At 44.8% G+C, this 19,264-nt stretch overlaps 1 protein-coding gene across 3 annotated transcripts in view; it reads left to right on the top strand.

Annotated features, from left to right (window-relative positions):
* Positions 1-17,015, top strand: part of spon1b (spondin 1b) — a 71,240-nt gene extending 54,225 nt beyond the window's left edge. The window contains exons 9-16 of one of the 3 annotated variants that reach the window (XM_042110723.1): positions 686-826; positions 5,347-5,422; positions 6,229-6,414; positions 8,986-9,156; positions 9,496-9,663; positions 11,853-12,017; positions 12,356-12,646; positions 15,278-17,015. In XM_042110723.1, the coding sequence (XP_041966657.1) occupies positions 686-826; positions 5,347-5,422; positions 6,229-6,414; positions 8,986-9,156; positions 9,496-9,663; positions 11,853-12,017; positions 12,356-12,646; positions 15,278-15,450 (1,371 nt within the window). In that variant the 3' untranslated portion in view covers positions 15,451-17,015. The remainder of the gene's footprint in view (positions 1-685; positions 827-5,346; positions 5,423-6,228; positions 6,415-8,985; positions 9,157-9,495; positions 9,664-11,852; positions 12,018-12,355; positions 12,647-15,277) is intronic. The other 2 variants (XM_042110725.1, XM_042110724.1) reach the window with 2 other exon arrangements.
* Positions 17,016-19,264: the final 2,249 nt, after the last annotated feature.

Genomic DNA, 19,264 nt, shown 5'->3' on the forward strand with positions numbered 1-19,264 from the left:
TGTATGGGTAGTGCACTACAGAGGCAGTAGTATGAGTAAGTGCAGTAAGGTGGTAGTACTGTATGGGTAGTGCACTACAGAGGCAGTAGTATGGGTAAGTACAGTAAGGTGGTAGTATGCGTTGTGCACTACAGAGGCAGTAGTATGAGTAAGTACAGTAAGGTGATAGTATGCGTTGTGCACTACAGAGGCAGTAGTATGGATAAGTACAGTAAGTCAGCTGAAGGCACTGCGCTGCCACACTGGTCATTAGTCACTGTTGTCATCACTGGAGCCGAGTGTGACTTCTTGCCATGGGCGTTACGTCTCAAGGATAGGTCAGTCACGGGGAGACGGCCACGAGAAACAAAGCCATAAATCAGTGGCCAGGGTGGTGACACAGAGACGGGAAATTATGCAGACTCAGATGAGATGAACGACAGCGGCCTGTCACCCCCCCCCCCACACACACCCACACACACACACACACACACACATACAGTCTCCACCGTACCTCCACACACACACAGATGTGCTGTTTCAGCTGTCTCGCTCGCTCACTCTCGCTCACTTTCTCTCTCTCTCTCTCTCTCTCTCTCTCTCTCTCTCTCTCTCTCTCTCTCTCTCTCTCTCTCTCTCTCTCTCTCTCTCTCTCTCTCTCTCTCTCTCTCTGTGTGTTTGTGTATGTGCTCTCTGTCCCTTTCAGTCACCTAACAGGCCCACGCTCCCCCAGGAGCGGATCCGGCCGCTCACCAGCCTGGACCACCCCCAGAGCCCCTTCTACGACCCGGAGGGCGGCGCCATCACCCCCGTGGCCAGGGTGGTGGTGGAGAGGATTGCCAGGAAGGTGCTTCCGCACAGCTGTCTTATTTACAACTCTTCCCCTACACGCACGCACGCACACACACACATACACACACACACACACACACACACACACACACACACACACACACACACACACACACACACACACACACACACACACACTTACACACTTACACACACAGTCTCCTCTTCTCTTCATGCTTCAATACAGTCAATTTCCAGTGGAGAGCTACACTCTACTGCATTAAGCACTCTCACTTAGATATAATACATGCAATCTGCCTCAACAGAATGTTGATAACACGCCTCGCTCGACAGAATGAAAACATTGAGGCTGAGGCAGCTGAAAGAAATTTCTCTTCCACGCCCCCCCACGCATGAACACTGGACAATACTTGCAAATCACATGGAAAGCAAGGATGACTGGTGGTTTGATATTTGGAAATTGTTGACATTTTAAGTCAATGTGAGTCAGATTTATTTTGGACATTGCTGAGGTCGTAAAGATCATAATCTTGATCAGAATGACGGAGACAAAGAGACAAAGACAAAAGAATTACCAAGAGTTACGTCATGTCAGTACATTTGGTAGCATACATTTGCATTACATTTATGTCTATTCTCATGTTAAGAAATATTGCAGTGACCTTATAAAGGGTAGCAGTTACAGTAATACTTCTGTTTTCAATAATGCATTGTAGTGTGTTTACTTTTGGCTGGAAGCCAAGCGGCTTCTCCTGCCGTGGTGCATCCTGTTTAAGTGTTATTCAAAGATAAGACACAACGTCAAGTTCTCTAACTTTTTAATGACCACCGTCATCCACCCTCGCTCATCAACTCCCCAGACTCCACATCCGGTTCCTATACAAAAACAGTCCCTAGGTGTTTTCTACACAATAAAAGTTCCTAGGTGATTTCATAGTAAATACAACAAATTATATTTCACAGTTAACAAACAGTTAACAAACTCACTCTCTTCTTAAAATAAAAATAAAAATGTAAACCCTGAGGCTTTCCAATAAAATGAACATAATAACAGTGCAAAACAATTTCTTTTAACAGTATTCAAGTACCATGTAGTTATGAATAAGAGTACAACAAAAACACTCTAATCTATATATTTTTAGTCAAGTTTCCAGTGTCCCTCACTCAGTGCTTTCAGTAACTGTACAGGTGAGGCCCCCTTTTTGGTTAAGCAGTCTGCAAGTTGTTCTTTTGTGTTGTTCCACAGAACACGCTCAATTTTCTGTGTTTGGACAAGCTCCTTGATACTACTCACTTCCAGGCGAAGTCTCCTTTCAGAGACAGACTTTGTGGACTTAAGTGCATCAACAAGTGAATAATTGTCAGTCACACAGATTAAAGGTGGAGCACGCTCGGCACCCCCTGTGGTCAATTCAGAAAACAGTGTAGCAAGAAAAATGGCATTATCTATTCCCTCAGACATTGCTAAAGTTTCTCCAGCAAGCGTGCTTCTCACCACTCTCTTAACTCTCTTAGACTGCCAAGAAAGTGGTGAAAATTTGCCATCTTCTCCCATCAAAACTATCAGGTGCCCTCCTTGAGTGCCCCCATCTGTGAGGTTTCCAAACGAGGCATCACTGAACACTACAATCTTGAGAGCACTGTCTCTACCCAAATGGTGAAAGATTAACCCTACTTTCTTGGACTTCAATTTGCACACTATTCTGTTTGCTTCATGTATTGTTTGCACTGTTGCATTTTTAAGCTTAGAAGCTAGGTAGCTGGCATCAAACAAGACGTCTGGCCTGGTCTGCCTTGCTACCCAGAGAATCTGACCTATCTTTGACCTGAGTTGATCCTTTTCCTCTTCACAAAGAGAAGAGTCATGTTGCACGGCTCGTGAAGGAGCCACATGTATTGGCTGCATGTGTTGAATGTAGTTCTCCTGGTGTATTTGCACAGTTTTGTCAACAGTTACAATGTCTATCCCCACATAACAGAAGTTGTCATGTCCCTCACGTCCAACTTGAAATACCGACCTAAGGTGGGGTATTACTGTATTGGAGAAACTGTCTGTGCCTCCCCAAATGAAGTCATCTACGTGACAGGCAAGTACCCCACTCACATTGCAGTCCTGATCTGTCCAATAGAAAACAGCTGGATCGACCATGGACATCTTGCCTCCTGCTTTCAGCACTATTTCCTTCACCCTGTTGTACCAGTACAGGGAAGCATCTGCCAGCCCATACACACACTTTCTGAGCTTCCATAATTTTCCAGTACAGTCTGCTTCGGAGGGAGGTCTGATGTAGATGTCACGTGACAGTTCAACCCCCTGTAGGAATGCAGCTTTTATATCCATAGAATGTAGGGTCCACTGTCTTTGACAGGTAACAGCCAAAAGTAGTCGAAGCGACTCTGTAGCACAAGTTGGTGAATCCTTTTGCAGTTCTGACACTTGTAATTCTTCAAAACCTCTAGCCACCAACCTTGCTTTTGGTACCAATCCAGTGGGTGTTTCTTTAAGGGTACATACCCATCTGGTGCTAATGCGCTTTTGTCCTTCATCTTGAACAATTTCAAACACATTGTTATCTCTCCAATTCTTCATCTCTTCCTGTTTAGCTATGTCAAATGATAGATCTTTTGTGATCAACACATCCTCACTGTTATCTGTGGTATTATACCTAACATCAGCAATAATGGATTCGATCTGAAGGTTCTCCAACTTTGATATATCAACTGCATCTGTCTTCTTCAGACTCTCTAATTCTTTATGGCTTAGTCCTGCGATATAGCTATCTAGCCATTCTTCTCCACACACGGTACGTGTGCATGCTGTATCTATTATTGCAGAGCCAAAACATTCAGTTAAAAAAATCTCTGCGTCTGTTGGTGACTCTTTAGTAAAGAGAGTGATATTGCACTCTTCAACGTTGTCAGTCTCACAGTGGGTAAATTTTATTTGCTCACCCTTGTGTGGGCAGTCTTTAGCCCAGTGGAACGTACTTTGGCAAATGGCACACTTTGATCTGCGCCCATACCTGTCCAAAGGGTTAGTGCCAGGCAGAGGTGTCTTTTGCTGTTCATTTTTGGACCACGTCTTGCCCCTCTGACGTCTTTGCTCTGTTGTGACATATGCAGCTTCCTGATTTATTCCCATAGGGTGCACAGACGTTTTCCCTCCAAAAATCCTTTTCAGTGCGGACTTCATTGAAGCAAAAGTCAAATCTGTACACGCTGTTAAAGCTAACTGTCGGTCTTTTACTTCCAAGCATGCAGTATCTAGTAGTTTGAAGGCTAAAACTGCATCGGGGAGCTCCATTTTATACTTGCGCATCCTTGAGTATCGCTGTTCAAATTCAATGATGTAGTCCGCCATGGATAAACTACTGTCCCTTATAATTCGATCAAAGTTTGAATATGCCTCATACGTTCGGTCTTTTTCCTCTTTGAGAAACAATTCATCAAGTTTTTCAATTAAAGTCAGCATGCCAGTATCTTTATTTAAATCTTCTACCGGTATTTCCATCGCAGTTTCTCTCGCTCTTCCCGATAGCGCCAAAGCCACTGCCAGTGCTTGTTTCTTTTTCGCAAGATCTGTAACTCGTGTCCACATTTCAACTTCATTCTTCCAGCTTTCGTAGGGTTTGCCTTCATCGAAGGTCGGCGGAACTTTATAATTGCTAACCATCCTCTGCTACCAATGTTATTCAAAGATAAGACACAACGTCAAGTTCTCTAACTTTTTAATGACCACCGTCATCCACCCTCGCTCATCAACTCCCCAGACTCCACATCCGGTTCCTATACAAAAACAGTCCCTAGGTGTTTTCTACACAATAAAAGTTCCTAGGTGATTTCATAGTAAATACAACAAATTATATTTCACAGTTAACAAACAGTTAACATAAGTTCTCATGATGAGGCCCTTACGGGACGGTGACTCACTGATGTTTGGTGGAGAGAGTAATCAAAGCAAACACGGAGAGCACAAACACGCAAAACGAGTCCCAGGCCCTGAACCCAGGGTTGCGCAACCCCCATGCCCTCCCACTCCCCCCTGCATGACACAGCCTCTCTCTCTGCCTTGCGTGCCACATCTCCCCTCTGCAAACATGTGTCCGTAATCTGCGTAATGTCAGCCAAAGCCAAAGGGCGGGGGGGGGGGGGGGGGCGGGGATGGAGAGGGGTTAGGGTTAGTTCTTTTGCTTGTCTTTATCGTACAGAAATTCGAGCTTCAGTTTTTTATAAGTAGTACAGATGTTTCCTCTCCGCTGCACAGCTGGGAAGTATCTCAACTCCTGGCCGTAGTAGTTGTGGATGTATGCACGCGCGCGCGCGCACACTCTCTCTCTCTCTCTCTCTCTCTCTCCCTCTCCCTCTCTCTCACACACACACACACAACCACACAGATAGCCTGATTTCCCCCACAACACACTTGCCAGTAAAAGGGAATAATATTGTTCCCTTCCCCCTGTTTACTGACTTACCCCTGATAGAGATCAGATGGCAAATTGCGGATCTTTATCAGCGACTGTGTGATGTTGACCCGTGCCTTTCTCTCGTCCGCAGGGAGAGCAGTGCAATATTGTGCCCGACACGGTGGACGATATTGTGGCAGATATTGCCCCCGAGGAGCCGCAGGAAGGTGTGTAGCCCCGGCCGTGTTATCCAATTTGCTGACACCTCATTTAAAAACATGGCCAGGAGACAGTTTAATTAAGGAGACGCTGGGAGAAAGCCCGCCTATGTAAACGTTCCCGATGTCCCCCTCTGTCGTGATAAGAAGCAGACACCACGCACCCCCCCCCCCCCCCCCCCCTTCTACCCCCCCTTCAGTCTGAGGGACAAGGTGGCCCTAATATGATTTACAATCATACACTGCAAATTACAGTGCTCTGCTAATTCGCCGGTCCAGACAGGATGACTGCTTTGTCCTCCTCCTCCTATTGAGATTGTTGTGGAGAGCCAGAGACTGGTGAGCACTTGAGTCAGAAAGGTGGATGATGGCAGTTGCTAGGAGGCAGTAATGAGGATAAAGAGAGGAAGGGGGAGAGAGAGAGAATGAGAGAGAGAGCAAGAACGAAGGAGAAGGAGAAAGAGTTTGACTTACTGTGACTGCAGTAAAAAGTTACAGGAACCTTGAAACTTGTGAAGGACATCTCAGGAACATAACAATCTCTTCCCACACACATCTGTGTATGAATGTGTGTGTGTGTGTGTGTGTGTGTGTGTGTGTGTGTGTGTTTGAATGATTAAGTACATGTATCTGGATGATTGCATGTGTGTCCATGTTTCTATGTATGTGTGTGTTTGTCCTTGTGTGTGTGTACAGTATGTGTGTTTGTGTATGTGTGTGCCTTTCTGTGTGTGCGTGGATGTGCAAGCACACATGCAAATGTGTGTATGCGTGCTTGCCTGGGTGTGATGTGTTCTCTACCCCCGGCTGTCCAGGAGACGACACCCCGGAGACGTGCATCTACTCCAACTGGTCCCCGTGGTCAGCCTGCAGCTCGTCCAGCTGTGATAAGGGCCGGCGCATGAGGCAGCGCATGCTGAAGGCCCAGCTAGACCTGAGCGTGCCCTGCCCCCACACCCAAGACTTCCAGCCCTGCATGGGGCCCGGCTGCAGCAACGAGGGTGAGAAGGAACACCTCCACACTGCTCATACCATCATCCATACATACAGTACATATGGTAACGCAAGCTCATACAGCCCTCCATACATACAGCACATATACATATGCAGGGGAGGGGAGAAGGTTGTGCAAAAAATTGCTACTTAACGATCTAGCCTAGTTGAACACTTTAGTAAATAATGTTCTTGTATATTTATGTATGATATAAAATGTAGTAGGTTAATCTAAAATAAATTGTAGCCTACAGGTGCAACCTTAAAAAAGCTCTTAATATCATGGAAAAGTTCAGAAAGTGAAATTAAAAAATCATATAATCTAGATTCATTACACATGCAGTGAAATATGTCAAGCCTTTTTTTTTGTTTGTTTTAATGTTGATGATTACGGTTAAACGCTCATGGAAATAAAAAATATGCAGACCGCCATATGGACATCATTTTTTCCCCTGAAATGTCTTACAGGTCCTCAGGGTCTGATATTTGTTTTATAACATACTGTACATACAACTGTAAAAGCACATGTGGAAAACTCCTCTTCCCCCTCTTCCTCCTTTCTCTGTCCCTCTTTCCTGCTCTCTCTCTCTCTATCTCACTCACTCTCTAACACACACACACACACACACACACACACACACACACAGCTGCAAACAGCTGCACATTCTCATTCTTATTCTTGATTTGAACAATAATTTGTCCCGATGTCCACATCGCCAACAGCGCCTCCAGCTCAGAGACTTTGGGAAGCTGGGGCAAGACTTCCAACAGATGTCAAACAGCTTGACTCGGCCTGTGCAATCGATCAGTCCTCAAATCAAACAGCGGGCACAGGTGTTAAAAGAAGCTATTTGTTAGCATTTTTTTTTGCTTTACAAGCATCAAAGGAGACAGCATTGAACATAAACACGCCTTAATCCATGCGGATCTATTACTTCCCCACCATTGAGGAGTCTTTAGGCTGAAGCTGGCACGGCACATCTGTTATGATTAAAGGCAATCGATAGATCATTTGCACTTTATGGTGCAAAAGGCTTAAGCTACTGGATGGCTTTACTCACTGAGGCGTCCCCTTACAAGAGCACCCCCCCCCCCCCCAACACCCCACTCCCCCTGCCCAGATGAGCCACATCTTACTGCCGCTCTGTCTGCTGTCTGCTCCCCTTAAGCCACTGAAGCCCTCAGCACAGTAAAAGCAAGCAAGCAGACTTTTTCATTTCTTCTGTCTATTTTCCCCTTTTGTCAGGCTGTGGGTGAAAAGGTATGGTCTGTTTTTTTTTTTTTTACGACAGCTAATGTTTCAAGAACTAAGCTTCAGACTTTGTTTAGTTTGGCCCAGCGCTGGAAGGCAAAATTCCTTTACCCCTCCATGTTTTCTTTATCAGACTTGTTTGGTAGAGGTAGAGGCCTTGGCTCATGGTGGATAGGTAATCAATTAGAAACCCTCTTTCTCCCTCTCCCTCCATCCCTCATTTCCCTTCACCCTCTTTTTTTTCCTCTTACACACACACACACACACACACACACGCACGCACGCACGCACGCACGCACGCACGCACGCACGCACGCACGCACGCACGCACGCACGCACACGCGCAGCCTCCGGTAGTCGGCTGTGTCAGTGTTTGATTGGTGAGGTTTTGGAGTCATCCAAGGCTATTGTTTCTCTCCACCGCACACTATCGATTAACAGGTCCTCGCACTTTGCCGAGCGTTTTGTTCCCGCAGCCTGCCTCCTTTGTTTTTATTTAATGGTCCATTAACACTGTGCATTGATTGATCATCGCCGTTGGTGTATGGGGGGAGGGGGGGTCCCAGGGTGGCCCTATGAGGGCCACAATTATTTACTGCTCTTATTAATGATTCACTTAGTTCTGCTTTATTAGGCCACACTGTTGCTGCAGCCACTGCCCCCCCCCCCCCCCCCCCCCCACACACACACACACAAACACAAACCCACACACGCACTGACATCCCCACCCACACTCACAATCTGCCATCCATGTTGGAGCAAGGCTGCGGAAAGATCCGTCGAAAGTTCCACGAAAGTTCATCCATCCTGTCAGACTGCAAATTCATTCGCAAGGCCAGACGGGAGATAATTGTGAAGTCGCACTCTTAAGATGAGACCGAGGCGGTGCAATTCCACGACCTCCCTCATCTGTCTTTTTTAACTTGAGGTTGTGCTAGAGAAAGGGTGAAGGGGACGAGGACTGGTGGAAAATTGACTTGGTTCTTCAAGAGCTTTTTCCTCTTCCTCTGTGTCTGTGTGTGTGTGTGTGTGTGTGTGTGTGTGTGTGTGTGAGAGAGAGAGAGAGTGAGGAAGGGCGATAATGGATCAGTCCTCCCCTGAGATGCAGTGATAAATATAGTCACAGGTGCGCCTCTCAATACCCACTTTATTTGAAATGTCCTCAGTCCCCGGAGAAGCACTTGATCTTTGATGCATAGCTACTCACCCACATAAATCTCAGAAATCTCAGCGGGGAGGAAAGTTTAATGGTGTGTATGTGTGTTTGTGTGTGTTTGTGTGTGTTTGTGTGTGTGTGTGTGTGTGTGTGTGTGTGTGTACCCCCCAGAGTCGTCCACGTGCATGATGTCGGAGTGGATCAGTTGGTCCCCGTGCAGCGTGACGTGCGGGATGGGCATGCGCTCCCGCGAGCGCTATATCAAGCAGTTCCCCGAGGACGGCTCGTTCTGCATGCTGCCCACCGAGGAAATTCAGAAGTGCACAGTCAACGACGACTGCTGTGAGTGTTTGCGTGTGTGTGTGTGTGTGTGTGTGTGTGTGTGTGTGTGTGTGTGTGTGTGTTTGTTTGTGTATGTGTGTGTATGAGAGAGGGTAGTTGTATATAAATGGTGTAGGTGTGTTTGTGTGTCTGTGTGTCTGTGTGTTTTGAAGGAATCCATATGGAGGATATCCATATTTTCACTGCACAACACATATATTTCCATATCCAGCAGTAACTATCTGTGCCGTAAACTTTTGTCAACTGAACTGCTCAAGATGTAGCACTGAGTGCTGCACTGAGGGAGCGTGTAGATCTGTGTCTGAGGCTAAAGAGGCCTCTTCCTCTCTCTGACCCCAGCGCCCAGCAGCTGTGTGGTGACGGAGTGGAACGAGTGGGAGCCCTGCAGCGCCACCTGCGGGATGGGCATGAAGCGGCGCCAGCGAATGGTCAAGATGCCCCCCTCGGATGGCTCGCTGTGCCACGTCCAGCTGGAGGAGGTGGACAAGTGCATGATGCCAGAGTGCCGTGAGTACAAACATACACACACACACACACACAGACACACACACCAAACATCCCTAATCCATCAACCTTAAGGTTAAATTAGAACTAGCAGTTCCCAAACTTTTTTCCCGTTTTCCACCACCTACATCCTTACTTGGCTCGCGTACCTCCACCATCCGACACATAAAAACGTAAAACGTTCTATTGATGCATTCTAGTCATCATGTTTAATTAGCCGCCCTACTGGTCTATGAGCTTTCACACTAAAAAAACAGGGTGGAGAACAACATTATGAAACACAAAGAGCAAAGACAACATACTGTAGGCTTAAGGTTTTTAAAAATAAATTTTTAACACCTTTCCAACATTGCCCTTTTCATCTCGCGTACACCCTAGTGGAAGCTCGCGTACCACCGCTGGTACACTTACCACAGTTTGGGAATCCCTGCTCTATACTAATGATTCACTTAGGGCCTAGATTAAATATCCATAAAGCTGTTGGAATGAGCATGACTCTTTCAGTGTGTCATATTTCAGAAGTTGCGGTTCTGAACAGGAAATAGAATCGGTTCAAAGAACGAAAACTGGAAACAAACACAATGTTTGGATGGAAATTAATCAAAAACAGGAATGAGACCAATTTCACTAGTTCCAGAGTAATTTTAGATAACCGGTTAATAACGGTACCTATCGTTCCGATTAACCTTTCTTTGAATTTTATTCAAAGTCCATAGGCTTGGAAAGTCACCTGTCCACAGTGTTCCCCAGACCCCTTAAAGGATGAATTTAGTCAGGTTTTATGAATCAGTGTAAGCAAAAGCAAGTATGTAACCAAATTACTGAAACATTGTGTGAAATAACATAGGTTTCCAGAGACACTAGGAAAATATCTATAGGCCTGCAGTTGATAGCACCTCACATAAGTTAGGCTATTACAGGGCTTAAAGCAATGACATTTTTTGTGCCTGAAGTTAGGCTATCAAACATTTTTGAAGATCTAATATTATATAGCCTACTGTACTTTCAAATCTCGCCCCACAACTAAATTCAGGCGCAGTGTTTTTAACAGTTAGCCTTGATATCTAACGTGCTTTGAATTAAACTTTAAGGCTGTTGTTGGGCAATATTGTGACACCGGCCATGAATCAATTTGTAAAGGCAATGTCATTTTTAAAGGAACGTTATTAACCATTCTTCTATAACAGTGTTTCTCAAAGTGTGGTCCGGGGACCACTGGTGGTCCGCAAGCTACTGTATCCCAAGTGGTCCGCGAGCAGACGTGGTAAAAAACAATATAGATGAGTTGTTTGCAATATTGAACCAACTTCCAAACAGTTCTGCAACACTGCCTATGTAAGCTATGCCAATTTAAATCATATGAATCCTCTAAAACAATAAGCAAGGTGCAAAGACAATTAGCAAGGTGGTTCAGTGAGTAGGCCTATTGTGTCTATTATTAGCTAGGTGGTCCATGAGGTTTTTTTTACTGGTTAAGTGGTCCTTGGTCTGAAAAAGTTTGAGAAACACTGATCTATAAGATTCTAACCGGTTAACATTTAGAGGAGAGGCCTTGGAACACTGGAACAGGAACGAAAACATTATGTTTTTGCTCAGAACGAACCGAAATGAAAATCATTCTGTTGTCAGTCCCTGGTTCTGAAATATGACAGACAAAGAAATGTATGATGTCCTAAATGCTACATGGATATTTGAGAATACTCACACATATCTAAACAGGACTGGACAGGAGCACTCTCTCTCGTGTGTGTACCTGCCTTCTGTGGTTTCTGACCTTCTATAAAACTGTCTGATCAATAAATCCTCCCGTCCTCATTACCTGCACCAGCACCACTAATCTCCATCATTACTGGCTTTATGAGCGACTTCGTTATGATGGAGATCAAGCTCATTAGAATGTACAGTGTGTCAAATGAGTGGTTGGAGCACAGTCTCTAATTAGATATGCAATATTGATTTTCATATGCACTCCACAGGCCTGTGAGTTGATTGCATTTGCCTGAGTTGATTGTTCAATACAACCATATAGTCTGGATTGTTGTGTACCAACTAGTGTTGTTGTATGTCACATGCTGACTTTTTTACATGCTAAATGAAAGGGTATGGTCAAATCTGTAGACAGAATCACACTGTTTTCATCCGTGAAGTGTGCAGTGATCTTGGTGTGTGTGTGTGTGTGTGTGTGTGCGCAGACTCCTTCCGCTGCATGCTGTCGCCCTGGTCGGACTGGAGCGGCTGCAGCACCACGTGTGGCATGGGCATGCGCACGCGCCAGCGCATGTTCAAATCACCCGTGGAGCCCGGAGAGTGCCCCGACGAGCTGGAGCAGGTGGAGAAGTGCATGCTGCCCGAGTGCCGTGAGTAACCGATGGACATCAGAACGCAAACACACACACATGCACATACGCACGCACGCACACACACACACACACACACACACACACACACACACACACACACACACATACAAACACACACACATTCACACAGAGAGAGGTACATTCACCTTTACATTGCACAAATCAAACTTGCTCAGCAAACTCCCTGGGGCTGTTTCTGCTTTCCAAAGGGTGCAAAATCAATGCCTTCATGTGAAAAAACCCAAAATATAGTACAACTAAGAGATTCTCTCTCCCTCTCTCTCTCTCTCTCTCTCTCCCTCTCTCTCTGTCTTTTTACTCCTCCTAACCTCTAGCGACCGACTGCATGCTGTCTGAGTGGTCCGAATGGTCTGAGTGCAACAAGTCGTGCGGCAAGGGCCACACCATCCGCTCACGCATGATCAAGCTGGAGCCGCAGTTTGGCGGCACGCCCTGCCCGGAGACGGTCCAGCGCAAGAAGTGCAAGATCCGCAAGTGCAAGAAGCCCACCAAGAGGCCGCCGCAGCAGCAGCGGGCCGACGTCCGGCCTGAGGAGAGGAGGAGGGGCAAGGCCGGCCGACGCCCTCCCCAGGAGGAGCCAGCAGGAGGAGGAGGTCAGTCTGGCAGTAAGCACGCATACACACACACACAGACACACACACACACACACAGACAGACACACACACACACACACACACACACACACACACACACACACAGACACACACACACACAGACACACACACACGCCAAGCCAGTGCTGACTTCAAAAGAGTGGCAGAGCAGGCTAATGCCCTCCTCAACTGCCCCTAATCACTATTGTCCTTTCGGTCGATCCGTCAGAATGAATTACACATGAGGTGTCTGGCCAGAGCAGCGCTGGAGTGCCCAGTCACACTCATCAGCTGGCTTCACGTTCCACAGCTTGCAAGGAAAGGCTGTCTGGCTCAAAGTTCCAACTCTCTGAAGCCAGGGCTATGGTGATCTTTGATACAGTAGTTCAAGGCCAACAGGATATGTGAATGTACGACAGACACATAACAAATTGTGAGTTGATCATTAATTGTTTTATTAATTAATTGATCAATTAATTCTTCTGAAATTATTGGTGTAATAACTTAAAAAAGCTACCTGCACTACAATGCATAAGAAGTGCTTTGGAAGCAACAGCTTTAGAAAGAATAAGGCAGATAGAGAAAAATGGAGAGAGAAAGACCTAGAGATCTAGAGAGAGAGAGAGAGAGAAAGAGAGAGTGCCCTGTCATACATCAAAGTGCCCTGTCAGCGTGATGAAGTGATGCAGTGCTCTCTTGCAGATGGTTGTCCCATCTCAGACCTCTCAGGTAAGGGAGAGAGGGAGAGAGAGGGAGAGATACAATGTGCTGGGACTACGCACCCCGATCCTCCTTGTTTCGGTGAGAACGCCCCGTCCGTAACCCCGAGTTAATGAGAGGGAGACAGTGATGAATGCGCAGACTGTTCCAGGGTCAGGAGAGGGCTCCTTGACGGGCGTCTCAGGGGTAGCAGCTCCCCCAACGTGGCTGGAACTGCAGCCAAGGCTGGTTCCTCCTCCACCCCCTCGCCCACCCACCCATGTGTGCTCAGTTCAGCACCTCAAAAATGTGCTTAGTGGTCAGCACTGGGCGGCCTTCCGGGGCTGAGAAGACATTCATTAGCTCTGTTGTTCCGACCATACCTCTCTCTCTCTCTCTCTCTCTCTCTCCCTCTCTCTCTCTCTCTCTCTCTATCTATCTATCTATCTATCTCTCTCTCTCTCTCTCTCTCTCTCTCTCTCTCTCTCTCTCTCTCTCTCTCTCTCTCTCTCTCTCATATCTCTTTCCGTCCCTTTTTCCATCCCTCTATCCCTGCATTCCCTCCTCTAGGATGGAGCTCGCAGATAAATCAAACCTCACGGCCTGTTTCAGCAGTCTCTCGCCGTCGCCGTGGTCACTCAGCCGTTCGTTCGCCCCACCAGAAGACAGCCGGCTGGCCCCCTGAGCCGCAGCCCCGCACATCTGTGGTGTCTCAGGGAAGCCGCCATAGGGCTAACTCCTCCAGATGAGCCTGTCATGGCCCACTGTGTCTCAGGGAAGCCGCCATAGGGCTAACTCCTCCAGATGAGCCTGTCATGGCCCACTGTGTGCAGACCATCATGTGTTACAGACAAGCTCGGAATTTCTTTATAGAGACTTTTTAATGAGGAGACATAGCACTCAAAGAATCTCCCATAGAAATGTATGGGGTTAGTTCGTAACACAAACATGGTTCACATATTCCATCCCTTCTGCCGCCAAAAGTTGACATGTGAATACATCCTGCCAATCATGTGGTATGTGTGAATCCAACGTGTCAATCATGTGTCGTGATATCGCAGCTGGAGCAAGTTTGGTGTTGTGAAGCCTTGCATACGCACAGTTCTGACCGAAATACATGCGATAAGTGCCCGAAATGCATTGCAATATGGCCTCTGAGTGGAGAGACTTGCCTACTGTAAAAGGACTTTATTCATTAGTGAAACTGATGACCATTAGGTCTGCATTCTAGAATCATAGCCATCTATTAATGTTCTGCGCTTGCCATCTGGATCCACACATATAGAAAGAGAACTTCTGAACTTGTTTTTTTTTTTGGTAGTCATTGTTATTGTATTTGGTGCTTAACATCATATATGAAAGACATGGTCTCCAATACAATACACTTGCCTTTATATACCAAGTCACCCTTTAGCCCTTCCACTCATTTCCACCTCCCATCCCCACATACATGGGATACAACACAACTATCAACATAGCACAGTCAATATCATAAAAACAGTCCACTTAGTTTATCTTCAATAAAATGTCCAGAACTCTGGCAATTAGAACTTCTGAACTTTCTGGAAGGAAACACAGGATGTTAGCCGTGGCTCAACAGGTAGCATCCCCCTGGAAACAGAGCCACACAAGGAAATCCACAGGACCTTGACCTTGAAGTGACATCAACTGAAGGAGTCAGCTGTGTTCCTTCCTCAAATGCCAATTTCCCAACAGCTCTCCACCTCGGTTGAACTTTTTATACAATATAGTCAATAAGCCTTAACTCAGAAAATGTCAAGGCAGTCTTTTTTGTAAAGCTTAAAAAAGTCTTTAATAGATGAGCTTTTGCACCTATGTGTCATAACTAACAGCCTTCTTCAGACAGAGAGCATGTTAGCTCTTTTCCTTCCTTCAGTGGCCGCTTCCCACCCCCTCATCTCCTCCGCTCTGTCTCCGTTGCAGCAGGTTGCAAGATGCGCTCCTGGTCCAGCTGGACAGAGTGCAGCAAGTCGTGTGGAGGGGGCATCCAGGAGCGCTTCATGAGCTCCAGGAAGAAGGCCAAGGCCGCCCAGACCAACGCCTGCAGGGACCGCAAGGAGATCCGCGCCTGCAACGTGCAGTCATGCTACAGCTAAACGCGAGGGCACTGTGGTTGGTTATTACATAGGGGGTGCTACTTTGTTTGTTTGTTTTTGGTTTTGAAATAATGACAGCTGAAGAGTATCATAGGGCTGCTCGAGAGCAGGTTTGATTTGTAAAGTGGTAAACCTAGGTGGACTGCAGTGATTTAAGACACCAGGAGCTCACAGGAGGAGGGGGGTTACACTCCTTTCCACAGAGGTCTTTGTTAGAATTTTATTTTGTTTTGTTTATTTGTTTTGTTTATTGTTAGAGGATCACTGAGATGTAAGCTGACTAGACTGGCACCAATTATTAGTCTCAGTAAATTAGATGCCTTTCTCATCAGATAAAGATATCACATATATACATATTACTATATAACCAACGCTCTCACTGACAAGCAATGTCAACACAACGGGCAGGTGACCTTGACAGGTGTCTGTTTTTTGTTTTTTTCAAAATAGCATTTCAAAACAAAGATTCACCTGTTTTTGGTTCAGTCCCTGACAATTTCTATAGCTTGTGTCACTATTACATGGAAGTCAAAGTGGGGCTCTTTTTTCGTTGGGACCTCACTGCTAGACACAACTCGCATGGTAGGTCCGAGGTGTCCATTTTTTAAAGTCAAAAGCTTGAGGACAGGAGCAAATGCCAATAGCTACTCGTTGTCAAGGGCAGACAGGATTTGCAGTTCAATTGAGTTTACCTCCAGTGTTTTTCTCTGTCACAGGGTGTGCGTGTGTGTGTGTGTGTGTGTGTGTGTGTGTGTGTGTGTGTTTGTATGTTTGTGTGTGTGTGTGTGTGCGTGTGTGTTTGTGTGTGTGTGTGTGTGTGTGTGTGTGTGTGTGCGTGTGTGTGCATGTGCAGTGTGTGTGCATGTACAGTGTGTGTGCGTGTGTGTGTCTGTGTGTGTGTGTGTGTGTGTGTAAAAAATCCAAAAACGCCTGTTTTGAGTGTTATCAAGTTGGCTCCCCCAGGATCAATACATGATTGATTTGAATCCAAGCAGTCATGTTGAGAACGATTGATTTTTTCTCCCCTTCATTGTTATAAAGGTAGTTCAGCCACATATACAGTATGAGTCTTTGGCTGACTATAGTGTGAGCTTATTGTAATGAAATATCAATGAATTAACCTTAAGATCAGATATATAGAAAATACTATGGACTGTGTCTGGTTCAAATGTATGCTCCTGAACAGAAAGCACAGGTGAGTAACCATTCCAGGTATTTTATGAACCTCCATATCCTTTTCTAGGTCAAAATCTGTTGTTACTTTTTATTCCATGCGAGTATAGAGGCTCAACGGTTGTTAACTAAGTTTAGGGGTTCATGCGTCACACTAGGGATTTTGTTACTTTCTGTGTACAATTTTTATATGTCCCTCAATGCTCTTGCCAAAGTCGTGTAGATGTTTTATTTCTTTACTTTTCTTTACATCTCTTTCTATCTCTCCCTCATCTCACTTTCTGCCTGTCTTTCTCTCTCACCATGTTCTTTCTCTCAGTCTCTCTCCTTTCAACAGTATGTTACTATTTTGGAATAAATCACCTTTACAATAAAAGTAAATGTGACAAATATGTTTTGTCTCAATTTTCATTTCAATTTCTTTCCACCTGGAGGCGCTATTTGACAACACTATGGCAAGTAGGCCTACAGTAGCAGGGGCATTACATTCAACAGAAGAAAGCCTATTTTTCCACTAGAGGGAGGTACAAACCATAGATTCAATTCCATTGAACATATTGAAGCACAACATAATATGTGTTTGAGTGCTCTTTTTGTCGACACGCTGACAGACACTGTATGTATGAGGTTGTAACCAGAGGATGACAGGTGTATATGATATGAAATCATATCATATAATCGGCAGGCTATTATCTTTCTGTTTTCTCTCAATTACAATCATCGTTTTATCTCTATGATCTATAATGGATTATAGATAGGAATAGATAGGAAGTAAAAAAATAATATGTTACAGTAATTTCCTGTATTAGCCGCATTATGTATAGGCCTAAACCACAGGTCAGTGTTTCATGCAAGTTAAAAAAAACAACAAATAAAAAATAACTGAAGAATTTTTGCAAAATCAATGTATAAATCTCAGGTAAGTTGGGAAATTATAGAATCTATAAATGTTGTGCCCATTTCATATTGAAATGATGCTGCAGAAATGTATTTGCTCAAAGACACCGTTCACTGAACCAACACAAAAAGAACTCTAATTAGAATGGAAATGTATCAATCCTGGGTTGCAGTGGCTGCAGTGTTAATATGAGCATTCATATGTTAACCTAGCCTGGGTGGCATTCCGATCTTAGTCCCGCCCCATGGGAAGTTCGGTCTGGCATTGCTCCATTGTGGGGCAAGTATGCTCGCCCTAAATCGCGGACCAATCAAATCAGGCTTTACGATGATGGACAGGTGAGAAACAGCGCCTGGTCTATCACGTCATCTGAGCACGCTTAGATTAGGCTTATGTTTGAAACAAAAACGCTGTGGCTAGAAGGATACATGGCTTTTAAGACCCCATATGGAAAATTCATATTATTTAATGAGTTTGTATCACTGAAAACAAAAAAATGTGGGGAAAACTGGTGGTTTCACTTTCATCAAGGGAAAACAGCGCTGTTGCATTGCGACATGTTCCCTCGTTCGTTTGAAATCTCTGATTGACCACCTGTTCGAGGGATTTGTGACAGCCTTTCCCAGCTGTTTAACATGTTTGTAGCATATCACTGTTCAACAATTATTTTTAAAAACGGAGGGGATATAGGAGAAGAAGGATGGTTCGTGTGTTTTCTTCCTACACCTCACAGTAAGCTATTTTGTTGCTCTGATTGGTTAGGTCTATCCAATTGAGTGCAGAGGCATTCCCCCCCCTGTATCGGTTGAAACGCCCCATAATTATGTCCCAATGGAGCAGTATCAGGCTCATATTCTGACTAGAATTTGAGTATGACAATGTCAGGCTAATGTTAACCTGCTATTAGGTTGATTCCTCATTTCCTGATTGCCTTGTGCCTGGTCATTACAAGAGCCCTTATTAGACATTCTCTGTCATTACGCTTCACTCAGAAATTGTTTTGCAACATTGATTATTAGGGCATAGTTGCCTGATTTTCTGGGGCTATTAGAACAAATCTGGCTCTTTTATGACATTTTAATAACTGTGTAATAAACATATTCATAAATTAGATCAATGAATGGATGACAGCTTACATCTTCTCTTCTTCATTTTCTTCACTTCTTTTTTTTACCTTAACATAACCTCAAATCATTTTAATGCCCCCCCACCTAAGAATAATTATTTATTATTTAATTTAATATTTATTATGTAACAAATTAGCATGTTAGCGACCACACTCACCACAAGTTAGCATGATAGCAAAAAATGCTAATCGAAATGACGTAACATGTTAGTTTCTTTACATTTATTAGTAATACTATAAAATAGCTACTGTATTATTATTATTATTATTATTAATATTAATATTCTACCAAGCATTATGACTACTTATACTGCTTAATAAGCCACTTTATATCTTAATATTTTACACATGAGTGAGAGTAGGCATGGCCTATGAGACATTGGATGTATAACCTTATGTATAAAATGTTCATAATAAAGGTAGACCTAATTTTCATTATCTGCCATGTCAAACTATCATGTATTGATTGACCTTGCCAAGGTGTCCCCATCCAATATGAGGCACTGTCATACTAATTGGGAGCTCTGTGTAGAGGTAGAGGACAGGAGAAGATTTGCAATGCCCTGCCAGGTCAGGTCAAGCAAACCACCCATAGATGGTGGCTATGTTTCAATGGC

The sequence above is a fragment of the Alosa sapidissima genome, chromosome 11 (assembly GCF_018492685.1).
Source record: "Alosa sapidissima isolate fAloSap1 chromosome 11, fAloSap1.pri, whole genome shotgun sequence".
NCBI lineage: Eukaryota > Metazoa > Chordata > Actinopteri > Clupeiformes > Clupeidae > Alosa > Alosa sapidissima.